The 24,636-nt window shown below is 49.3% G+C and overlaps 3 protein-coding genes across 4 annotated transcripts; 1 reads left to right on the top strand and 2 right to left on the bottom strand.

Moving 5' to 3' along the window:
* The first annotated feature begins 687 nt into the window (after positions 1–687).
* Positions 688–6,834, top strand: LOC111151763 (gem nuclear organelle associated protein 4). Its single transcript, XM_022509947.1, has 2 exons — positions 688–708; positions 3,515–6,834. Exons 1-2 carry the CDS (start codon positions 699–701, stop codon positions 6,676–6,678), a joined length of 3,174 nt encoding a protein of 1,057 aa, XP_022365655.1. The 5' UTR covers positions 688–698; the 3' UTR covers positions 6,679–6,834.
* Positions 6,835–7,922: 1,088 nt separating this feature from the next.
* LOC111151806 (family with sequence similarity 57 member A) lies at positions 7,923–16,248 on the bottom strand. 2 transcript variants are annotated; one of them, XM_022510015.1, is made up of 5 exons: positions 16,085–16,248; positions 15,574–15,657; positions 11,513–11,717; positions 10,036–10,131; positions 7,923–9,557 (listed from the first exon to the last, which is right to left on the bottom strand). In XM_022510015.1, the coding sequence occupies exons 1-5, from the start codon at positions 16,204–16,206 to the stop codon at positions 9,288–9,290; spliced, it is 777 nt and encodes a 258-aa protein (XP_022365723.1). In that variant the 5' UTR covers positions 16,207–16,248; the 3' UTR covers positions 7,923–9,287. The 2 variants fall into 2 exon arrangements, with proteins under 2 accessions (XP_022365723.1, XP_022365724.1); XM_022510016.1 differs by lacking the exon at positions 10,036–10,131.
* A 4-nt stretch (positions 16,249–16,252) lies between these two features.
* LOC111151425 lies at positions 16,253–16,844 on the bottom strand. Its single transcript, XM_022509418.1, has 2 exons — positions 16,310–16,844; positions 16,253–16,263 (listed from the first exon to the last, which is right to left on the bottom strand). Exons 1-2 carry the CDS (start codon positions 16,842–16,844, stop codon positions 16,253–16,255), a joined length of 546 nt encoding a protein of 181 aa, XP_022365126.1.
* Between the last annotated feature and the right edge of the window lie 7,792 nt (positions 16,845–24,636).

The raw sequence follows: 24,636 nt of genomic DNA, 5'->3' as shown, positions 1-24,636 counted from the left end.
GGGAGGGCAGCCAATAACACTTTAAAGGCGCCTACGATGCCAGAAAATTAAGGATACTTGCTGCCGTGAGAAAAGTGCGCTGGGGCGGAGCTGAGGGGAGTGGAATGTGCGTCTGTGCGACAGACACTCTTCAGGGCAGGAAGCCTCATTCTGAGAGGCACAGATGGGCGGGTTAGTGGGCAGGCTGGGGAGGTCGTTCAGTACGGATGAACTGTAAGCGAAGGATCCCGAGGGTTCCTGGATGGTAGCGAACACAGAGCCTGGGACGGAGCTAGCGGGTAGGAACCGCCGGGACTCACGAAGCTGGTCTGGGCAGGGGCTGGACAGAGGCGTGGCTGAGCCGCGGGAGCAAAGGGAACCGTGGGGACCGGAGCTGGGGGCCGGGGCTAGGCGCACTCTACGGAAGGGAAGGGCGGGACTTGCCTGTTGGCTGATTGGAGGCCTCGGGCTGGTAGGGGGCGCTGTGGGCCGGGTTGCTGGGGCGCCGCGGACCTGTTGGTGAGGACTGCGCGTGCGCGGAGCGGCGGGAGGACTGCGGCCGGCTGCGCAGCGCCTGGGCTGAGATGGTGGGCGGGGGCTGAGACGCGGCCCCTTGTGCCGCCCCCGCCCCCGGAACCACCCATTGTGCCGTGGCGCCTGCGCCGCCCTCGGGGCGTCGCGGGGGAGGGGCGGCCCGCGCAGCCGCCAACGTCGCCGCCATGGACCTAGGTGGGTGTCTTGGCTCCTGGTTCTCAGCCCTCGTGGCCTGCGTCCCGAAACCCGCGACCAGGGCAGTGCTGAACGGGCCGGACTAAGGGAGCTGTCGGGGTCGGGAAGGGTGTGGGAGGGCGGGGATGTCCTCGGGGCCCGGGGGGCGGGAGGCCCCGCTCTAGACCCGGCCCCGGCGCTCCGAGGTCCGCGTCTTGCCCCCCTTTCCACGTGAAGGAAGGGCCAAGCGGATGTGTAGAGTTCCTGAACGTGGACAGGGTTCGTGCACGTGCTTTGGAAACTGCCTGGCTCGGACGAGACGCCCCCGGGGAATCCTGGATACCCCGACTCTTCCGTTTATTGGACGGCCACTGGGTTCTTGAGCAAGCGTCTTAACGCTCATGGGGTCTCCCTCGACAAAACGGGGATGATGAGAACGTACCCACCACACCGAGTTTGGGGGCGTTTTGATTGAGAGTACGTGTATACAGTGACTGGTGCGGTGCCTTGCGCACAGCCGCTTAACCCGAGCAGCAGTTGGCGGGAGGGGCTGCAGGAGCCGAGGTGGCACTCCTGAACCTACCTGCGCTTTGATTCAGAGACCTCATGGGACCTCCCAGGGTCTGGGAGGAAGGAGTGGGGAGCTGGTATAAATCGGTGGCTCTTTTCTGCCCCCCCCCCGCTGGACTTGCTCTTAAAGAGATGAGACCAGGAGGGTGTCCTGAGAGAGCTGGGGTGAGGCACCCCAAGAGGTGCCAGGAACAGGCTGTGGAGAAATGATGTAGTCCTGTCGCCAGCCAGGCTTTCAGTGGTGGAACAGCAGAGCTCAAAGCATGGAGGGCTGCAGCTGTGTTGATTTTTATCGCAGCCCCACCACACTGTAGTTGGGACATCCGTGCAGATTGTTCTGAATCTCAGTGTTCCCCTCTCTAAAACAAGAATGGTTTTCAAAAGATTGATTTGAAGAATTTTAAAAGAGATCTTGCACAGTGCCTGGCACGGAGTAAGCACTTAATAAACATACGTGGGCACTTGGTAGTGATAAAAACACGTGGGATTTGCCCAGCTATTAATCAATAGGTCCTGGGACTTACTCCTTCAGGTAGCACAGTGAACATAATGTCTTTGGCATATTGGGGGACAAATAGCTGACTGTGCAATAAATTTAAATTTACAGAGTCAATGGGAACATATTTTGGGAGCCTAGGAGAGCAGCCTGAGCCAAAAAAGGGAGGGGGGCAGAATCCCTAGTGAGACCTGTCAGCAACTACTCTTCTGGGAGCCTGCCTCCATCACTGGGAGCCAAGTTGGACTGCCTTCAGCAGTTGGTTGTATGGGACTGCTGATCCTTTGGCCTTTGCCGCTCCCGTGAAGTCGAAGGCCAAGATAGATATTAGTCTCCTGAATCAAGATTCTCTTGTTGGCTCCTGGCCTGTGAAATTGGGAAAGATGTGTTCTTGGGGGTGTGAGCGAATGAAGAAGGGGTGGCATCTCCGGGCCCTGGGAAGAGGGGGAGAAATTGGGAATACTGGATAGTGAGTAGCGTTTGTACTCTGATTTTGTTCCTGGGCCAGAAGCAGCTTACCTGAGAAAGACCTATGTCTTTTCCCATTACTGAGCAAGTGAAGGCAAAGAATAGTGACAAGGTTCCCCTCCCAACAATGGAAAGATTTGTGGGGTATCAACACTTACTGAGCACTTCTCGGGCTCTTTGTAGCCAGAGGCTTACAACAGCTGTATCCTGTGTAATGCTCAGCAGCTCTGGGAGATGGAATTGGGAGCTAACACTGAACAACCAGTGTTGAGGGCTTGACTAGTATATATCATTTGATCCTCCCAGTCTAATACGAAGTCTGTATTTTCCCCACATACACAGAAGGGAAGATCAGAGAAGCTTTAGCTGCTTCTAGATGGTTGAGCTAGGATTTAAAGCCACGTCTAAACATCCCCAAATGCCTTCCTTGATAAACCTTTTGATTCCTGGCTCCCTGGAGAAAGGACTTTTCTTTCCTAATCTACCAAAGTATTTTTTTGAGTCTACCTCTTGGTTTCTACCAAAGAACCAGAGCCTTTGGTAGCTTGTTCTGTTTGATAGAGCTGTAGGGTCAACGGCTTGCCTGAAAGGCAGAAAACTAGAAATTTGTTTGCAAGACAGGCTTTAGGAGAAAAGAGGGAAGGCAGGGCTTGCCTGATTGCTTCTATGTCCACAGCCCTTGCCCATGCCCCTTTTAGGCTGTATCATGACTTAGAAGCGCGACTTATCATATTCCACAGTACATACTTGGTGGCCCCTGTAGCTTGGTACTGCAGTGCTTGCTCTCACTCTCTCAGCCCTTCCTCCCCATGTCCTCTACTGGCCCATCCTTTGCTGGAGGGTCTAGCCCTTTCCTTTACACATGCTTTTCATGCAGGGTCTCATTTACTTTTTCATTCAGTTGACCCCTCTGGGCAGAGACCTCCCTTGCTGGTCTCTCATTTCCATTGCTGGAGGATGGCTTGACCTTAATGTTCTACCTCAGACTCCAAATAACCAAAACTGAACACTGGTCCCTCCAAAGCTGTTCTGATTCTCTTCACCCAGTGATGCCCATGGTCTTCCCAATCCAGGCTAGGGAGTTTGGGAGTCCTTTATTCCTTAGCCGAGTCCTTTTGATTCCAGCTCTGCAGCGGCCCTTAGAACCCACCCTCCTCCCCACTTAGAACCCTTATTGTCTTTAACCCCCATAATGAGAGCCAACCTACCAGCTGAGGTCTTTCCATCTAACCTCTACTGATTATTTTAAAGATTTGTCACCACCCTCTGTCTTTGCGGCTTCTGTCTGTGCAGGACCCGTAAATATCTGTGAGGAAATGACTATTCTGCATGGGGGCTTTTTGCTCGCCGAGCAGCTGTTCCACCCCAAAGCACTGACAGAAATGACAAAGTCTGACTGGGAACGCGTTGGGCAGCCCATTGTGGAGGCCCTAAGGGAGATCTCCTCTGCCACAGCTTGCTCCCAGCCCTTTGCCTGGAAGAAGAAAGCTCTGATCATCATCTGGGCCAAGGTTCTTCAGCCCTACCCCGTCACCCCTTCAGACACTGACACTCGGTGGCAGGAAGATGTGTTCTTCTCAGTAGGCAACATGATCCCCACCATCAATCACACGGTCCTTTTTGAGCTGCTCAAGTCTCTGGAAGCTTCTGGACTCTTTATCCAGCTCCTGATGGCCCTGCCCACCGCTGTCTGCCGTGCAGAACTCGAGCACTTTTTGGAGCACATGTCTGTTGACACGTCTTCAAAGGACGTGGCCTTTTTCCTCAGCGTCTGGTGGGAAATGATGAAGCACAAAGGCAATCAGCAGGACCCCCTGCTCTCCCAGTTTAGAACAATGGCCCATAAGTATTTGTCATCCTCGGATGAGTTCTCCCACCCTCCAAAGAGGTTTAAGTCGGACCCAGATGTGTGTCCCACCATGCCCCTGTTGGCCATGCTGCTCACCGGGCTGAAGCAAATCCAGAGTCGAATCCTCTGCCCAGGGATGAAGTGCTGTGCGTTAGCCAACTTGGCAGACATGCTGACCGTGTTTGCACTGATGGAGGACGACCCCCAGGAAGTGTCTGCAACCGTGTATCTGGACAAACTGGCCACGGTGATCTCCGTGTGGAATTCGGACACCCAGAACCCATATCACCAGCAGGCACTGGCCGAGAAGGTAAAGGAGGCAGAACGGGACATCAGCCTGACCTCTCTGGCCAAGCTTCCAAGTGAGACAATCTTCATCGGGTTTGAGTTCATGTGCAGCCTGCTGCGGGAGTGGGGGGAGGAGCTGCAGGCCATGCTCAATGGCAGCCAGGGGACGAATTATGACAGCTTCCGGCTGTGTGACAGCCTGACTTCCTTCAGCCAGAACTTGAAGCTCTACCTGGATTCTACCAGCTTGTCCAAGGAGGAGAGGCAGGTGGTCTCGGAGCTGGCAGAGTGCGTTGCAGACTTCCTGAGGAAAACAGCCAAGGTGCTGAAGAAGAAGGGCTTTGAGAAGGACATCATTGCCTCCATTGCCATGGCCATTATCGAGCAGAAGATGGACCGGCATATGGAAATGTGCTACATTTTTGCTTCTGAGAAGAAGTGGGCCTTTTCAGACGAGTGGCTAGCCTGCCTGCTTAATAACCGGGCCCTCTTCCGAGAGCCAGACCTGGTGTTAAAGCTGCTGGAAACGGTGATAGAAGTGACCGCGGCAGACAGAGCCATCCCTGAATCTAAGATCAAACAAGTGATCAGCTTGATTCTGGAATGCTATGCAGACCTCTCACTGCCAGATAAAAATAAAGTCCTCTCAGGTACCCTGCTCTCCTGGGGGCGGAAGGGTCTCTCTGAAAAGCTGTTGGCTTACTTGGATGGGTTTCAGGAGGACGTCAATACAACTTTCAACCAGCTCACACAGAGCGCCTCTGAACAGGGCTTAGCTAAAGCCGTGGCCTCTGTGGCCCGCCTGGTCATCCTGCACCCGGAGGTCACCGTGAAGAAAATGTGCAGCATGGCCGTGGTCAGTCTCGGCACCCATAAGTTCCTGGCCCAGATTCTCACTGCCTTCCCCGCTCTCCGGTTTCTGGAAGAGCAGGGTCCAAATCCATCCACCAGCTTTGTGGTGTCCTGCCTCAAAGAAACCGTCTGGACAAAGTTCTCCACACCCAAGGAAGAAAAGCAATTTTTAGAGCTCCTGGGCTGCCTGATGAATCCTGTGAAGCCCCAGGGAATCCCGGTTGCCGCTCTTCTTGAGCCAGATGAGGTGCTGAAGGAGTTTGTCCTGCCTTTCTTGCTGCTCGACGTCAAAGAGGTGGACCTCAGCTTGAAGATCTTCATCCAGACTCTTGAAGCAAATGCGTGTTTGGAGGAATACTGGCTCCACACCTGCTCTCCATTCCCCCTCCTCTTCAGCTTGTGCCAGCTCTTAGATGGCTTCAGCAAATACTGGCAGCTCCCCAGGGAGAAACGGTGCCTCTCTTTGGATGGGAAGGACCTGGTGATCCATATCCTGGAGGTCCTCTGTGAGATTATATTGGCCAACACTGAGACCTTCTCCCCAGACACCTGGATCAAGTCCCTGTCTTGGCTCCACCGGAAGCTGGAGCAGCTCGACTGGACTGTGCGCCTGAGAATGAAGAACCTCTTTGAGGGCCACTTCAAGTGTGAGGTGCCCACCACACTCTTTGAGATCTGTAAGCTTTCTGAGGATGAGTGGACCTCCCAAGCCCACCCTGGTTACGGCCCGGGCACAGGGCTGCTCGCCTGGATGGAGTGCTGCTCCATCTCCAGCAGCATCTCCGAGCAGATGCTGTCCCTCCTGGTGGTGGACGTGGGCAACCCTGAGGAGGTCAGATTGTTCAGCAAGGGCTTCCTGGTGGTCCTGGTACAAGTCCTGCCTTGGTGCAGTCCCCAAGAGTGGCAGCACCTATACCAGCTGACCAGGAGACTGCTGGAGAAGCAACTCCTGCATGTCCCGTACAGCCTGGAGTACATTCAGTTCGTTCCTCTGCTCAACCTGAAGCCCTTCGCCCAGGAGCTCCAGTTCTCCGTGCTCTTCCTGAGAGCCTTCCAGTTTCTCTGCAGCCAGAGCTGTCGTAACTGGCTTCCCATGGAAGGCTGGAGCCACGTAGTCAAGCTTCTCTGTAACAGTCTGACCCACCTCCTGGACTCTGTTCGGATGATTCAGTCAGTTGGCCCTTGGGCTCAAGAACAGGACCTGACCCAGGAGACCCTGTTCTTTTATACCCAGGTATTCTGTCACGTTCTGCATATCATGGCCATGCTCCACCAAGAGGTGTGCGAACCGCTCTATGTCCTGGCCTTGGAGATCCTCACCTGCTACGAAACCCTGAGCAAGGCCAACCCTTCTGGTAGCTCCTTGCTCCAGAAGGTAAATGAGCAGCGCTTCTTGAAGTCCATCGCTGAGAACATTAGCCCTGAGGAGCGGCGTCAGACCCTGCTGCAGAAGATCAGCAACTTCTGACCTTCGTACACCAGAGAACAGCTGGGCCCTGGCTTGGTGGGGTCTCTAGGGGTTCGAGCTGAGAAACGCAAGCCTTTCAGTTACATGAAGTTGTATGCAAGCTAAAAACATATACGGCAATAACTGTAAAGAAAATAGTTTCTTAGGTGTTTGTAACATACAAATTATAAAATTCTCGTTTGAGTTTCATTGTGTCTCTTTTGAGTTATTCTCGTCAATAGTCTAGACTCAGATGTGCTGTGCAGTTGGGCTCAGCTAGAGTCTTAAATATCAAGGCCAGCTGGGAGGAACGTGTTCATAACTGGACTTACCCATCCTAGAATTCAGCAAAGAAGTCCAAAGGTGAAACTACCCAAGTGGAAAAATGACAAGGTATATGTTCTTTTCCACTGAAAGCCTCTTCAAGAGTCCCTTTTTGGTGTCTTAGCAAGGGCAGCAAGGGAAAAAAACTCTTCTGCCACCAGTTGGCCTTGTGGTTTGTGAACCCAAAAGGCCTGCCCCACTGTAAAAAGAACACTGGACCAAGAAGAGTTGTCAGGGAGTAGACTAATAACCCACACCCAAGAAAGCGGGTGTGTTCTGAATGGAGGACTTCTGCCATGGAGTTTGAGCTCCATTTAGTGGATGCGGGAGGGGCTGTTTTATAAAACAGTCTGGTAAACACCAGAGATGGGTTTAAAGGCTGGGTATAATTATCTTATGCCTGGGGGAGGCTGTCATGGTTTTCAAGATGGAGTGGCAGCAGGCAGTGGTGTACATGGGCTTAAATTTGGGACCTTTAATGTGTCCAATGTCTACCACAGAACTAGGAGAACTGTTTGTAGAGGTGTTTGAGAGGCAAGGAGGGAAAAAGGATATGCCCCATCGCTTTCATATGCTTATCCCTCCCTCACAATAAAGCATTATTCTGGCTCCCTCCCAGCTCCTTACTGGGATTCACATAGGAAGGGGAGATCATGCCAAGAGCTGCCTGACCACTGGCCTTGAACTCTAGGACCTGATGAGGTACTCCTGGGACCCCAGGAACATGGTAGAGGAAGGTATGAGCTAGGCCCTCCTGAATGCTGAAGGTGTGACCACACCCTGCCACACCCCCACTTCTGCCAGTTGCGTGGTGGATGTGAACACAGACCAGAAGCCAGAGCTCACAGCAGGGATTCCAGTCAGGTCACAGGATGGGTGTGAAGAGAAGTCGATACTGATGTATTTCACAAATGAGAAGAAGCTGGGAAATATTAGTGCACTTTAATCACCACAGGGGTGATTTATAAAGACAGACTGACAGTAAACAAAACCGGTAAAAAAAAAAAATTACAGCATTTGACATTTTTTAAATGGCACCCATTAAAGACAAATAGAATTTGAGACACTGTTACATACTCAGTACTTTGCAAGTTCATGGACAACAGTGAGTTAAAAGGCACTTTAAAACTTCTAGATTTTTACTACCATTTGAAAAACAAAACTTCATGGTAGCAGTTTCTAAAAACCCATCCTAGTGGATAAGGAACAATTAGTGTTGGCACCAGAGGATCCTATCTGCAAATGGTAGATGGGTCAGTCCACAGGACATGTTTTGGCCAGGACGCTCTTGCACTCTTGTTCCCCAGCCTTCTGCGGCAAGGTGGCAGTACGCTTCTTCGGGAACAGGCTTTGTAACAGAAGCTCTGGCTTAGCAGGAGGCAGCCTGGAGGATACCTCTCACGGTTTAGGATACAGAAGCCCGTTTCCACATCCTATGAAAAGGACAGTGTCAAAGTGGGGGGTTACCTGGGAAAGAGCTTGCTAGGCACCACGTCCCTTTACCCCTGCAGTTTTAACAGCAGCATCCTGCGCGTGTGGACGTGATGACAGCTGGGTTTGAGGGGACATAAGAAAGTAATAGGATTTGTGACGGGACAGCAAGCTCACAAGTTTGACATTAGTCTTCCCACATCAGCCTGCAGTGGCGCAGACCCATCGGCCTCCCGACCCCCTCAAGTGTTCCCTTCCCCGCTTCTTGCTCCCCTGCCAGGGAGACTTCTGAATGGAAGTCAGTGGACACGGGAATTCAACGTTGGCACGTGGGTGACAGGATGAGTTACCTAGTAAACAGTAAAAAAGTACCTACCCACAATGATTTTCCCAGGCCAACATCACAAGAACGTATTTCAAGAACCGAGTTCGTCACTTGCTACTGCTGGCCCAGTGAGTATAGATGCTGCCCTGAGTGGTAGGAAAGGTGGGTAGCCGCCAATATTCGGGCCAGGCAGGTGCCTGGACACTTAGCACCCTGGTCTACGTGTCTCCACACCCCATGCTTCTACCTCCCAGAACCCTTGAGGTAAGACCCAAGGAGGGATCCTTGGGCTTTTCATTAAAACCACCTTGCTGCCAGTGGAGGTCTGACAGGATCCAATCACTGTTACTTAGAAAAAAATGCTTTGGCCAAAGGGGCAGGTTAGAAGAGGGAGATCAGATGACTATCCTTTAGAAAAACTTAAACCCAGCTGCTCATCAATACCCAAAAGCCTGAGGCCAGCCAGGGCACAGTCTGGTCCGTGGGAATACTGCGTGGAGGCGGCAGTGAGCGTGAGGCAGCACCCTCACTGCCTGATCCCCAGGAGCACTTAGCCATCCTTTTTGGCTGGGAGGCTGTCAAAGAGCCGGGTTGCCTTCTTGCACAGCAGAGAGAACCAGTAGATCTGGGGAGCGATGAGGAAGCCATTGGCCACATTGCAGTAGAAGGGGATACGGGATGGCACCTGGAGTAGGCTTAGTCCCTGCTGTTGGCCATAGGACCAGTACATGAAAGGGAAAAGGAGGATCCGACAGGAAAGGAAGGTGGTCAGCGTGAGGATTCCGTTCACTTTGTACAGAAGGGTGTGCTGCTGCTTCAGCTGCAGAAGGAAGGGGAGGAGAGGGCCGTTAGCGCCACACCATGCCTTCCGTGCTTTCCGGGAGCGACCGGCCCAAGGCCCACGGCACAATAGCCACACATCCGGTCTTCTGACACGTGTGGCAAAGCTGGCTGAGTGCTGCTCTCTTTCTGTGTGCACACAGGCTCGAAGTTTTTCCTACAGTGATATGAACTTGGCCTAAGCCACCCAGCCAAGAGGCACACAAGAACAGTGGATTTAACAACAAGAACAACAAAACAAAACAAATCTGTGGCCAGGAAGAAATACCTAAAAAACTGTATCAAATGTGAATCAAAAGTACAATGTCACCCCCACAGGCTCAGAAAACCAACTGACCTTTGCATCTGTTGAAGGGTGTCCTGTCCCACCATTCCTAGCGCTATGGGATTCCCACACACCCCCAGTCAGCCGCGGGCCAGCTTCCTCCCACCACCACAGCCCCGTCATCCATACGTGCCTGAATCAGGACTCGGCCCAGCGACACAAACGGAGTGCTCAGTTCTGCCATAAAGATGCAGCCGACAAAGAAGTCCCCCAGGTCTCCCCTGAGCCTCTACAGAAGAAAAAGGAAAGAAAGGGAAATAAGAACTAGAGGGTAAGGAACCACCAGAAGGAACATTCTAACGAGGGCTACTGGACAGGGTAACCATGAGACTGTGAAGGGAAAGGGCAATGCTAGAGGAGCGAGTAGAGACCTGGTTGACAGTCTTCAGCTTCCACAGCAGTAGGGCTTGGAGAGTCAAACCCCCTTGGATCCAGAGGCAACTCAGAGGACAGGGGATCGCATCACACACCAAGCTTTTTCTGAAATCCAATGTCAGCCGGAAGGAACCCTGTAGCCTACTTTTGGGTATCTAACTTAGTCATGCCAAGGGCACTTGGCCAGTTTAGTTCAACAAAATATGTGCCAGGCCCTGTGCTAGATGTCAGGGTCCCAGAGCAACCAGGAGAATCTTTGTTATGAGTGTAATGTACTCCCACCACTCCTTTTATCTGTCAGAAAAAAATAGGATAGTGGAGAAGGACCACTCTGTTACTTACTACCACAATAAATAAGCTCTTAGAGCCCCAGCTGCTTCATCTCTGGTATAGGGCGGAGAATATCTAATTGTCATTTCTAATACTTCCAATTATTAGTAGAAAGCGATGAGCTTTGCAGTCCAGAAGCTGTCACCTGGTAGGCACTTAGGAATTACTAATTTCCTTTCTGCATTCCCGTCTCTCACTCAGGGCGGTGGGGGGGGGGAGTGGGGGATGGGCAAATGGACCCAAGGAGAAATTCTAAGGCTCTCTGCTTTGAGAGTGGGTTTTTGCGACATCAACATAGCACATAAAGTACTCTCTGACAACGTTAGAGCTCATCACCAGCTCTAACTATGAGCTACTCTCATTTTTTTTAAAAACAATCTGGGGTCACCTGGGTGGCTCAGTGGGTTAAGCCTCTGCCTTCAGCTCAAGTCATGGTCCCAGGGTCCTGGGATCCGGCCCCACAACGGGCTCTCTGCTCGGCAGGGAGCCTGCTTCCTCCTGTATCTGCCTGCCTCTCTGCCTACTTGTGATCTCTGTCAAATAAATAAAATCTTAAAAAAAAAAAAAATCTGTATGTTGTTTTGTATTGTATTGTATGCTGTTTTTATATTGTATAAACTAAAGACAGGGCCTCTGACAGAGCCAGGGAATCATAGAGGGCTAGGGGACTGCATAAAGGACAGTGCTGGTAGGGAGGATCAGTGACATTGCAGATTGCATTCCCCCCCCCCACAGTATCTGCCGGGGAGGCTTTACCAGGGAAGCAGTGGGCACAGGACAGTGGGTGTGGGAGGAAGGGGAAAGAAAGAGGGACAATCCAGGCTCCTAAGTACTGGTCAAAGACATCCGGTATAAGGAGGAGACGAGGGACCGAGTTGGCTGTCGGCTGTCTGGGAAGGCCATACCTGGGCAACTGGCACAAGGACAAACAGAATGACTGCGTGGTGTGTGATCATGAGGCGGTTTTTACACAGGAAGTTTCGGAAGGTGGCGAGGGAGTGTCCGCGGTTCTGGTCTCTGGTCCGGTACCACTCACAGAGGTACATAGCGTAGGAGTCATAGACCATGTACGGAATCAAGAACCAGACATACTCTCGGGCAAGCCAGTGCCTAAAAGAAAGCGTATGAACAGTCCATGAGATGAGGACAGATGTCAGTTTTGTACCTAACCGGCTATTTTCACTCCAAACGCTTTACAAGGGAGACTCTGACAGTGATAAATAAGGCAAGTGAAGATTTTTCTCCCAGGTACAGGGCCAATTACTAGGTGTCAGAGGCAGAAAGCTGGGACTCACTCAGCACCAGGTGTTTCAGTAACCAGCTGTCGCCATTTCCCTGATTTAGCCCTTTCGAATGCATTTTCTGATAAAAGCTAACTTTGATACAGATATCTCTACAAATGATTCATTAGCCCCACCAAGAAACTTGTTCAGAGGTGTCCCAAAGGCCCAATCCAATATTTCCGGTTTAACTCTACTTAGTTGCTCAATAGTTGGGAGTTTCCTCACATATTTGCTTGCAACCCCACTTTCAGGAGTTTCTGGGAAGCTACCCTGACCGTGGGTAACTGCGTGGGTAATTATGTGGGTAATTCTGTGGCTAATCCCAATTCCACTCATTAAGAAAAATACATCTGGAAAGGAGCCCGGAGCTCAAGGACTACTTTACAGCAGTCAGATACGAGCAGAGAAGCTAGGACAAAAGACAGCATTCCCCTTTACTTGCCCAAAGGGGTTGATTCCATATTTGCGGAGTCTAAACTGACTGTTTATCACAAGCCCAGAGCAGATTAGAAGGAAAGTCTCCAATGTCTACCATTTTGTTCCCAAATGAGAAATAATTCTACAGAAAAAGGAGAAAATCAAAACAGAAATCATACACTCTCGCTGAGAAGGATTAACTTCATTCAATTGGCACATTTTCACTGAGCACCCCTGAGTCAGCGAGAAGAAACAGTTTAGTTTCATGGTTTTCAAACTACCTGAACCCCAGAATCACCTGCAGTGCTGGTAAAGGACTCTACTCCCCAGAGCCTCTACCTGCATGGCCTCACAAGCTCAAGTTTGTATTTTTAACTGTTTCCAGTGATTTCCTAAGAAGCCAGCCCACTGAACTGCAACACTAGCAATATATTCCAGAGAGGGTGCCATTCAAATTTCTATTCCTGAACGAGTCCACACTTCTCACGGCATGACTGTATCATTAAGAAGCAATGAAACAGGCACACGAGTAAGTAATGGCAAATATACTAGATGTGCATGTGAATTCCTCAGCCAGGTTCCATTTGGGCAACAAAGATATGGCAATATTTATTCTACTGCTCATCTACGGCCTCCAGTTGCTTTCTTTCTTTCTTTTTTTTTTTTTTAAAGATTTTATTTATTTGACAGACAGAGATCACAAGCAGGCAGAGAAGCAGGCAGAGAGAGAGGAGGAAGCAGGCTCCCTGTGGAGCAGAGAGCCCAATGCGGGGCTCGATCCCAGGACCCTGGGATCATGACCTGAGCCGAAGGCAGAGGCTTTAACCCACTGAGCCACCCAGGCGCCCCTCCAGTTGCTTTTTTGAAGCAATTCCAAGCACAATAACTATGAAGAACTACTAAGCTTAGCTGAAATGCAACTGACCCCTCCCCTCCAGAGGTGCCTGGGATTTTGATATTTTGCACAACCGATTCAATACGATGTGAAATTGTGGCTGATAGGCAGGACTCTCCAAAAACTTATCAACAAGAGGTCTGGATTATAATCTTAACTGTCACCAGCCGGGGACTTAACTTTCTTTGTAGCATCAAGATAATAATTCTTGTTTTTTCCTTCCCTGACAAAGTTCTTGTGTGGATTAAAAAACTAGAAGTGTGAATGTCCTTTTAAATGTAAAAAGCACTATCCAAATATAAGTGCTTAAACTGCTAAAACTGCACAGGATTTTTAGCCCTTTTGGGTATCTGGACTCCTTTAAGAATCTCCTGAAATCTCTGGTCCCACACCACATTATGATATAATTTGGGGGGATTTATAAATACATATTGAAGACATAAAATGGAAAAGCATATAATAGGGACGCCTGGGTGGCTCAGACGATTAAGCATCTCCCTTCAGCTCAGGTCATGATCTCAGGGTCCTGGGCTGGAGTCCCATGTTGGGTTCCCTGCTCTGGGAAGAGTCTACTTCTCCCTCTGCCCTCCCTCTGCTTGAGTGCAGAAGCACGTATACTCTCTCTCAAGTATGTAAGATCTTTTTAAAAAAGGAAGAAAAGGCATACGATAGAAAAATATTTGAGTGTACAATATACGAAAACCAAAAGGCCTTTTTTTTTCCCCCAAGATGATCTAGGTGCCTTTAAAACATGCTTATACATACATGCAAAGGCAGAGGGCACAGAGACGTGTCTGTCTCCATTTTGTGACCAGCGAATCTAAGGCATAAAGATATAGAAAAGGAGGAACCTGAAAACCAAACTCAGGTGTGCCACCATGATCCAGCCACTAAAAACAGAGCTTCTGAGGGGAAGACACAACAGGGGTGCTACAGAACTAACGGTGTGCAAACATCTTCTGAAATATATAGTGGCTGCCCAATGCCTGCCCTCATATCAGCTCAAAAAAATACTGCAAAGTCACAGTTGTCACTTTAATCTTTGTAAAAGAGGCTGATTTCAAGCTTAATGTGACAGAGTGGGAACAGTGAGATAATTTGTTGCATGATCAGAAAATGTTCAATGAGGGGCGCCTGGGTGGCTCAGTGGGTTAAAGCCTCTGCCTTCGGCTCAGGTCATGATCCCAGGGTCCTGGGATGGAGCCCCGCATCGGGCTCTCTGCTCGGCAGGGAGCCTGCTTCCCTTCCTCTCTCTGCCTGCCTCTCTGCCTACCTGTGATCTCTGTCTGTCAAATAAATAAATAAAATCTTAAAAAAAAAAAAAGAAAAGAAAAAAGAAAATGCTCAATGAAAATAAAAAATTGAACCCAGCCAAGCAAATGCTGTTAGCCTTTGGTATATGCAGTCAAGATCAACTGAACTATTTTCTCTCGGCATCTATCATTCATTGCCAGTAGCTGGTTTTGTTTAAAAGAGGCACAGGAAGGAAAGCACAAAAGTCACAACAGCAGGACTAATCCCAAGATTCAGACACGAAATTTGCAGACCACAGAGAAATGGATACCCCACTCCTGCTCCCATCCCTTTCCACGCTCAACTGGTAAAAACCAGGACACTTTGCAGAATCGACAAGAAAGGGACTAGGAAAGGCTATGAGACATTCCTTGCACATTTGACTACCACTCTTTAAGGAAGAGAAAGTAAGAGTGGTTCTAGGAAGACAGGTGAAAACAATGGCTTTTTAGAAAAAGCTGGGGTGGGGGCACAACTGCCCAGGTCTAAACACTATACAAAGTAGACCGGTCTTTATGATTTGTTTCACTGGATGCACATTTCCTGACCTGCCTGGGGACTGAGCTGTAATTCAGGTACAGGTCAGTTTCCTGAAAGCCCTAGAAACCTTTTTTCATTGCCTTTAGCAAATCCAGAGGAAACACGGGAGCAGCCCTTGTAAGGAAAGGGTTGGTGGATTTGTCCCTTTCCACCGAGGGTCTCTGCTAACCACCCTTGGCCAAAGAATGCTCCAGAGCAGGGATCTAGTGAAATCATTTAAAAGACCTAAAGGCCAGACCCCCACTCCAAATAATTCTCACACTTAGGTGGCTCATAAAGAACTTGAATCAGTGGGCCACCTTAAATCAGACTCAGACCCTGTCATTCTCTAGCACGTCTTCAGTTTACTTTCTCTGAAGTGGGCGAGGCTGAAAGAGGTAAAGAGAGAGGAGGGGCTCATTATGGGGCTGGGATTCTCCCATCAGCTACCTAACCGCATGTGCTGATAAAGGACTAGCGCCTGGGAGCCACTCAAACGTGAAAACTTCGAAAAAGTTCAGCGCTGTCATTGGTGCTTCCACCTGGCATTGGATGTTACCTGTCCGTGATCACGTCGCTACAGGAACGGATGATGACGATCCCTGACCCGGTGGCCAACACAGCCTGCACTGAAGAAACCAGCCTAACGTGCGGTAGAAAAGAAAAGGGGGGGGGGGGGATCCAGTCCAGCGGACAGCATAAAGCCCAGAGCCTTCAACCTGCCTCTCCCCTAGGCTGCCGGGGCGGTGAGGGAGAGCCTCCGGCCGCCGCCGCGCTCCCGACCGCAAAGCAGAAGGCAGACGTGGACCAGCCGCTTCCCGCCCGGTCCTGACCCGCGTGGGCGCCCTCCATCCTCCTCCCTCTCTCCCTCCCCGGGAGGACGCCGGGGTCTTCCGAGAGCTCCGGCCAGCGCCCCGGAGGGGCAAGGCACCAGGGAAGCAGCCCCCTCGCTTCCTGTCGCCCCCCTTTTCCGCCCTCGGCGCGGCGCAGGGGCGGGCGCCGGCGGGTCGGGGCGGCGGGCAGCCAGCGCGCGGCCGGGTGGGGCGGACGGCGCCCGGCCTCGCCCCTACCTGGTGCTGATCATCACGCAGTCGGAGTCGCTCCAGGCGGGCCGCGCACGCCGCAGCCCCCAGGTGCAGAGTGCGAAGAGCCCCGGGAAGAAGAGCGAGCCCGAGGCCAGCGTCAGCAGCATGGGTGCTCCGGGGGTCGGTCGCCGCACTCGGCGCCCTCGGCGTGGCTCAGGTCGGCTCTGCGCGACTCCCGGACTGGCGCGGCCCGCCCGGCCCTATTTCTACCCTCCGCCCTCCGCCCCCGCCCCGGCTCCTGCTCCGGCCCCGCGGCGACTCCGGCAGCCGCCGGGCGCTGGCCCCGAGCCCGCAGCGCCACTCTCCGCGTGACCAGGCCGGCAGCCGCGATAGGCGCGGGCCGGCCGGGCGGGGCGGGGTCTCGCCGCCGCCGCCCCTGGGCCGCGAGGCTTCCCCGGGTTCCCCCGGCCGGCCGGAGAGCGGGCGGCGGCGGCGGCGAGCTGCGGCCCCGGAGGTTCCGAAGGCGCCGACGCCGCGCCCCGCACGAGCCTTCCGAGCGGCCGCGGAGGGGCCGAGGCTTCCCGGGCTTCTGTTCCGTCACCGCGGACGCGTCCCCCTCCCGGCGGGACCGACCCGACCGACGGGACGCCCCGCACCTGCCCCCACTGCCCTCCTTGGCTTCCCAGCCCCAGGCGAAGGCGGCGGCATGGAGGAGGCCCCGAGAAAGCCCGGGAAAAAGATGCCTTCGGCCGAGCCCCACACCTCCCCCGATGGTGGGCGAGCCCTCCGCGTCGGGCCCGGGCATCTCTCTTTGGCAGAAGGAAGGAGAGGACGGGCGGGCTTGCGGCCATGCCCGCCTGGCTTATCTACCAAGCACTTTTGCGTCCAAACGGGAGTCTTAAGGAAATGATCCCTCTGTAGGACACAGATGGCTTTTCCGCGTCCTGCCAACTGGTGCAGTTCCTCCAGAGGGGGCGGGGGTCGCTCCTCAAAGCTCTAAATCATGCTACAGAACCCAGCAGCCCCTCTCTCCATCCGCCTAGCGAGGTAGAATACCGGGTCTGCAGACTTTCTGCAGCACCGCGGTACTGCCTCTCGCCTTCGGGTCAAGATCCTACGCAGTCTCCGGGACTGATGACAACGTTTTCTTTTTTGAAAGTGCTCCATCCAGGTGCCGCAAACCTGAATGGGTTGGAAACGAGTCATCTTCGCTCAACACCAGTCACGTGGACCAATACAGTAGCTTCAACATTACTGGCTTCTCTCCCTCTTGGGACTTCCCAACGTTTTACTTTGCTTTGGTCTCTATCATCCTCAGCTAACATGGGCCTGAGGATGGGGGGACACTCAATTCACTTATGCTTACTGCGATTGGAAGGCTCTGTGGGTCTCTGCCTATCATCACCATGCAAAATCCTGAGGAAAGCCCTGTAAGAGGACTGTCTGAAACAGTGGGGCTCAGCCTCTCTGAGCCACTGTTTACTGATTTGTGAAAGGAAGAGGCTAAACCAAAAGCTCTTTAAGGTTCTTCCAGTTCTAAATTCTTACGATTCTGTGACTTTTAAAAGATAACAGATGATTGCAATTAGATGCCAATTACATTTCTCTAACACGGCAGTTACTGATGTAGAAGCAGACATAAACACAGCTTTTAACATCTTACATATTGTTGAGGGATTTAATCAACATTAAGGAAACAGAATACCCGAAGGAAAATCTGAAATTTCTTCCAATTAGGGTAACATCTCTAACTCCAAAATTCACTGCTAACATACTTGGTGAACTGAAAAAGGCACTTCAGTATGGTAGCAAGATATCCGGCAAATACAAAGCTTTCTGTATTTTCACATTTGCATGTGGACAAAGGACAGCTAAGTGAAAACTTTTCATGGTCTCCAAAACAAATGCTTATGCATTCCGCTTTCTATTCCCTACCTATTTATCCCAACCACCTCCAGCTCCAGCTTTTCCAGAGGGATAAGTGGTTACCAGTCTTCCCTGCCTTCTCTCCTTAGGGATCAGTGGACGGACCAAGGATGCTAACACTTTTAAGTCGTGGGAACCCATCTAGTCCCTATGCAAGAAGTTGTCTGTATAGCTCTTAAGGAGTCTATGAAATGAAAACAAAACAACATAGGTTTCACATACAGAAAATAGCAAGTCAAGTCAGTTTCCAACACCAGGCTCACATTGTCACCAGAATGTTAAGCTTGAATCACCAGAAAGCCCAAAAGCATAAATACGAGCCTTGGCTTTTCAACCCCTTAGGCAAATGACAAAGCCTTTTTAACAGAAACTTCTACTCATCCTTCAAAAGTTTTGAGTTGTGTTTCCTTCTCCAGGAAGGTTTCTATCTATCTGTTTCTTTTGGGCACATTTATAAATGTCCCTCTAGATCACTAACTGTTAGCTCTTTGAAACAGGACGATGTCTTTTCATTTTGTTTTCCAAGTTAGGCCTGGCACATTCCCAGTGCTCAAGAAACATTGATACTTTTCTTTTCTTTTCTTTTTTATTTATTTGTCAGAGAGAGAGGGAGAGAGAGCAAGCACAGGCAGACAGAATGGCAGGCACAGGTAAAGGGAGAAGCAGGCTCCCCGCCAAGCAAGGAGCCCGATGCGGGACTCGATCCCAGGACGCTGGGATCATGACCTGAGCCGAAGACAGCTGCTTAACCAACTGAGCCACCCAGGCGTCCCCACATTGATACTTTTCAAAGCTAATATTTACTGTGTGGCAGGCACTGTATCAAACATTTTACAAGCATTATCTCATTGGATTGGTCACAAAGAATCTATCTTCTCTGTGTGTGTGTGTGTTTGTGTGTGTGTGTGTGTGTGTGTGTGTGTGCAAAATAAAGACCCAGAGCAATGAAAAAAAAAAAAAAAAACTGGCCCAAGTTCACCTGGCTGGTGGCAGAGTTGGGATTTGAACTCATTACTTTCTGCCTTCAAGGTCAGTGTGCTTAATGACTACACTACCTTCAAACTTGATAAGCAAGGGAAGAGTAGTTGTTTTTCACAACATAGTTTCTGATTAATAACCACTGTTCCTAATTGTTTCCTCATAAATTTAAATGTGTGGACTGTACTTTATGGGCTCTGATGCTGCTGTTATTAATATCATTTCATATTTATATATGCCTTTACAATTTTTCAAATCACTTTCACATATATTAATCTCACTTGGTTCTCAAAATGACCTGGTGAGGAAGGTGAATATACTACTTCCTTTCATAGATGAAGAAATCGAGGAGCGAATGTAAACTGATAGACCACTCTACGACGTGGCAAGGCTCAAGTTAGAACCCAGGGCTCCTGACTGATGTTCAGGGTGATTTCATCTCGTAGACTTGGGATTTAAGGAGTTTTAAATCTGTCTCTTAGGTGGATTTTGAGAGTGAGGTTGGGGTTACCAGATGTTAGTTAAGAGAAGATTCACTTGCAAAGTGAGAACTCATTTACAAAATTCCCTTGAATGGGAACTGATCAAGCTCCAAGTGTGGGAGGGCCATGGTGGGATTTCTCTGGTTTCTACCCTATCTCTCCCATTCCTTTAAACCCTGATCTGGATACATTAGGGGATAGGATAGCAGAACTCTCCCCATTCTGCTCCCTGGTTTCTCTAGACTTACACTGAAAATACCGTATTTACTTTTACGAGACTCTGAGAATAGCCAAGTGAATGCCAAGAAGATGGTGCAATGTGCGGGCTGCTACCCTTGATCAAGGACATTTTCTTCCTATCCAGAAAAAGGCGTCAAGGAAAAACAACTGAGATTCACACATGAGACCTCCTCATTTCGAGCTCCAGGACTGAGAGACCTTGGAGGTCTCTAGCCACCCATTTACTTAAAAAAAAATCATAACAGAGAAAATGAAACTCCATTCTGCAAAGAGTTATTTTGCTTAGAACTGCACCTCATTTCTGTATTACAGGCTTTGGAAGCAGAGACAGAGCAAGAAGAACAAGGGAGGAAAATAAAATGATGGGAGACATGGAGATACAGCACAGGAAGATCCGTCAGAAGACTGAGATCAGAACAGTTACGGGGAATAAAAAGGGTACGATCCAGCTCCTTTGACTCAGGAAAACAAGCAGAGAGATGGATCCAGAAACTGGAATTCACAACAAGGGGACAAGAGGGAGGCACTGTGAGACACAGAGAAAGGTAAAAGGAGGTGTACAAAGAGGAAGGAAGTGACAGCCTTTTATGGAATAGCTGGAACCTTTAGGCTGGAACCAACCAAAGCCATATTGCATTTGAAGTTCTACCGCACAAGGAAGGAGGCGGCTTGTTTTTAGGCCAGAATGTGGCAGGGGCAAGTTAATCAATTGACTTTCTCCTCTTTCTCCTGTATTCTGTTTGCACTCCACAAGAATACCTGGTCAATGTGACCTGGCGCTGATATTTGTCTACATGTTTCCCCTCTGGACTGCGGGCCTCTCTAAGGGGCAAGGCAGGGCCTGTCGGTTCAGAAGGCAGCCATGACACACAGTGCAGCGGGGAGCGTTAGGGGGCCCGAATTCCAGCGATGGCCCTGCTTCACGTAAGCTGGGTGATGTGGGGAAAACTACTTAACCTCTCTCTAAGATATGGGTTCCTCTACTGACCTCACAGGGTGGTTACAAGAGTTAGATGACAGATTTTCAGAAATATGTGTAAACTATGTGCTGGACAGGGACAAGGGACCCTTCGTTATCTTGGTTCCCTGAAGCACAGTTACTGGCTGTTGAAACTTCTCAGTAAACATGGATTGGATTGAAGACGATCGAGGCCTGGCCTTAGCCAGCTTCCAGGCTGCCACTTCCTCTGTTTTATCCTGGACTATTTGCAAAAGCAAACTCTAAGTCTAAGAGGCACAGTCACACCCCAAGCACGTGGTTTCTACAAACAGTGACCACAGCTGCGCACCACAGGGAAGTCCTCGCTCTGGTACATAGTGATAATGATCCCTGTCAATAAAGACCATAATTTACACAAAGAACAGATTATATAGTACCTGCCTTTGTGTATTGCTTTGTATTTTTAGGGCACTCTCACCTATTTCTTTTGCTGTAAGTGCAAAAATTTGCTTGTCTGCAGAGAGTCACACCTAACTAAAAGTAGTGTGACTTCCAAACTCAAGTTTAAGAAAATATTCAAGGGCATTGAACCATTAAGGAAATTACCTTTGAAATGAGTTAGAACCAGCAAATTGCTGTGAACAAATTCAGCTGCCTTCCTAAATCATCAGATCAATAATTTTTAGTGACCTCATGTCTCGTAAATAATTCCGTAGAAGGATTGTTTTGTTTACTCAACTAAACTCTGATGGTATTTTTTTTTTTTTTTTTTTTAATGAAAAAATATGTCAGGGGTGCCTGGGTGGCTCAGTCTGTTAAACAAGTGACTGTTGATTCCGGCTCAGGTCATGATCTCAGGGTCATGAGATCGAGCCCCAGCATTAGGCTCTGCACTCAGCAAGGAGTCTGCTTGAGATTCTCTCTCTCCCTCTGTCCCTCCTCCTCCTCACGTTCACTCTCTAAATAAATTCTTTTAAAAAATATGTCAGGAAAAAAATATGTTAGAAAGAAAACATGCCCACTATGGAAAATCATCACAAATAATGCCATCACTGAGAGATATTACTCTCAGGTACTAATATTTTGGTAAAATTCTTTTTTAAAAAATATTTTACTTATTTATTTGAGAGAGGGAGACACAACAAGAGAGGGAACACAGCAGGGGGAATGGGAGAGGCAGAAGCAGGTTCCCTGCTGAGCAAAGAGCCCAGTGCGGGGCTCGATCCCAGGACCCCAGGATCACGACATGAGCCAAAGGCAGACACTTAATGACTGAGCCACCCAGGCGCCCAGGTAAAATTCTTCCCAGTCTTCTTTAAATGCATTTATTATATATATATATTTAAGATCTTATTTATTTATTTGACAGAGCTCACAAGTAGCAGGCAGGCAGAGAGAGAGAGAGAGAGAGAGAGAGGAGGAAGCAGGCTCCCCGCTGAGCAGGGAGCCCGATGTGGGGCTCGATCCCAGGAACCTGAAATCACAACCTGAGCCTAAGGCAGAGGCTTTCACCCACTGAGCCACCCAGGCACCCTGCATTTATTATATTTTTGATTGAGATCATGCCTTAATTTTGAATAATATTTCACTTGTAAGTATTTCCAATGTTATTAAATTCTTTACAAACTTCATTTTTTAAAAGATTTTATTTATTTATTTATTTATTTAAAGATTTTATTTATTTGAGAACACAAGTAGGCAGAGAGGCAGACAGAGAGAGAGAGGAGGAAGCAGGCTCCCTGCTGAGCAGAGAGCCCAATGCGGGGCTCGATCCCAGGACCCCGGGATCACAACCCGAGCCGAAGGCAGAGGCTTTAACCCAATGAGCCACCGAGGCGCCCCACAAACTTCATTTTTAATAAATCAAAAGTAATTTGATTTTTAAAAGATTATTTATTTATTTATTTGACAGGCAAAGATCACAAGTAGGCAGAGAGGCAAGCAGATAGAGAGAGAGGCGGAAGCAGGCTCCCTGCTGAGCAGAGAGCCCGATGCAGGGCTCGATCCCAGGACCCTGGGATCATGACCTGAGCCGAAGGCAGAGGCTTTAACCCACTGAGCCACCCAGGTGCTCCAGTAATTTGATTTTTGATTATTATAGATTATCTTTCAAAGTGGGTTATCACTTGTTTTGAAAGGAATTCTTAACTGGGGGAGAGTGGGTTTGAGCACAGATGTATATACCCTGGCACAAAAACATAGACAAGGTCTTCATCTGTTCTGGTAACTTCAAACTTAAAAATAGTTAAGAGCCCCATCCTTATTAGCATTTGGTTTATGTCTTTAAAGTGGGCGTGATAATATCTATAGAAACTCAAGCTGCTATGTAACTATCTAGTTTTTGCTCTTTATAGGCTGAGCTCTATTAACCTATTTAGGAAACTGTAATTACGTAGGCCCTTGGTGCCTGTTTAAGCAATGAAGGAAACCATTCTTTGCAAAGCTAAGTCTGTAGTGTCTTTTACCACGCACAGGCAATTTCCACCCCAGACTTAATGACTTCTCAACAAGATTATGGCTGAAAATCTAAAAACAATGCAGAAGAAGCTAATTAGTTACAAGGAAGTAAGTTTCTTATTTGGGTCGGGATCTTTCTTATATACATAGCAACCAGAACCTTGGCCTCAAGCATGCTAGCCGAGGCTTATGTAGCAGCTGAGTGTCACTGCCCCCATCTGTGACCGACCTCACAAAATCACAAACTATTAATGGTGAGTCGAAAGGCTGAATAAACTGTTGAGTTAGGGGCCAGACTGAAATACATTTACCCTGGAGGTAGAGCAAGTTCCCATGTTGTGAGGTAACATGACCGCGCTGCCCAGCACAGGTCTTAGAAGGATTCGGAAAGTTTTATTTTTATTATTATTTTTTAAGATTGTATTTATTTATTTGACAGAGAGAGACAGACAGCAAGAGAGGGAACACAAGCAGGGGGAGTGGGAGAGGGAGAAGCATGCTTCCAGCTGAGCAGGAAACCCGACGTGGGGCTGGATCCCAGGACCCCGTGATTAGGACCTGAGCCGAAGGCAGATACTCAACCGCTTAACCAGCTGAACCACCCAGCTCCCTGGGATTCAGAAAGTTTTAAATCCTACTGCAATGTGAAGGACAGGAAGCACTTGCTAGTCAAGACTCTGCCACTTTCCTTCTTTTGTGTGTTCCAAGTCCACTGTTTCTTTATGCAGCATCTGTGGCTCAACTGGCTCCTCTTTATATGTTTTCTTCTATTTCAATTTTAAGAACCACGTTCATTCCAATCTGCTGCTGTTGAATACTGTTGGGGTTCTGGCCAACAGAGCAGCGCACACATAAACCTTCAAAAATGATTTTAACATTGAAAAGATAGAGAATACAGTAACTTATGAAGAAAAACTAAGAAAATCAACTGAAATACAGAATAAAAGAATTGAGATAAAGTGGCTGGATACAAGATCAATACACAAAACTAAACGGCTTTTCTATAAAGCCAGCAAATATCAATTAGAAAATGTAACAGAAAAGGAGGACCATTTACAGTATTTTTAAATTTTTAATTCCAGTACAGTTAACATACAGTATTATATTAGTTTCAGGTATAATACATTTTTTTAATTTATAAAATCTGTTAGAGGGGCGCCTGGGTGGCTCAGTCAGTTAAGCATCTGCCTTCGACTCGGGTCATGGTCCCAGGGTCCTGGGATTGAGCCCCGCCGCAGGGAGCCTGCTTCTCCCTCTTCCTCTGTTGCTCCCCCTGCTTGTACTCTCTCTCCCTCTGTCAAATAAGTAAATAAACAATCTTTTTTAAAAATTAAAAATTAAAAATTAGGGGCACCTGGGTGGCTCAGTGGGTTAAAGCCTCTGCCTTCGGCTCAGGTCATGATCTCAGGGTCCTGGGATCGAGTCCCGCATCGGGCTCTCTGCTCAGCGGGGGGCCTGCTTCCTCCTCTCTCTGCCTGCCTCTCTGCCTACTTGTGATCTCTGTCTCTCAAATAAATAAAATCTTTAAAAAATTAAAAAAAAAAAAATAGGGACGCCTGGGTGGCTCAGTTGGT

Source organism: Enhydra lutris, unplaced genomic scaffold (assembly GCF_002288905.1).
Source record: "Enhydra lutris kenyoni isolate GAN:26980312 unplaced genomic scaffold, ASM228890v2 scaffoldscaffold26, whole genome shotgun sequence".
Classification (NCBI taxonomy): domain Eukaryota; kingdom Metazoa; phylum Chordata; class Mammalia; order Carnivora; family Mustelidae; genus Enhydra; species Enhydra lutris.
Note: the sequence above shows the minus strand (reverse complement) of the source record. Positions and strands in the feature narration are given on the sequence as shown.

Coding starts and splice junctions, on each gene's coding strand:
- LOC111151806 (XM_022510015.1), bottom strand. CDS start 16,206: ATGCTGCTGACGCTGGCCTCGGGCTCGCTCTTCTTCCCGGGGCTCTTC. Junction 15,658..16,084: donor TGCGTGATGATCAGCACCAG/GTAGGGGCGAGG, acceptor ACCGCACGTTAG/GCTGGTTTCTTCAGTGCAGG. Junction 9,558..10,035: donor TGGGCCGAGTCCTGATTCAG/GCACGTATGGAT, acceptor TTCCTTCTGCAG/CTGAAGCAGCAGCACACCCT.
- LOC111151425 (XM_022509418.1), bottom strand. CDS start 16,844: ATGCCCGGGCCCGACGCGGAGGGCTCGCCCACCATCGGGGGAGGTGTG.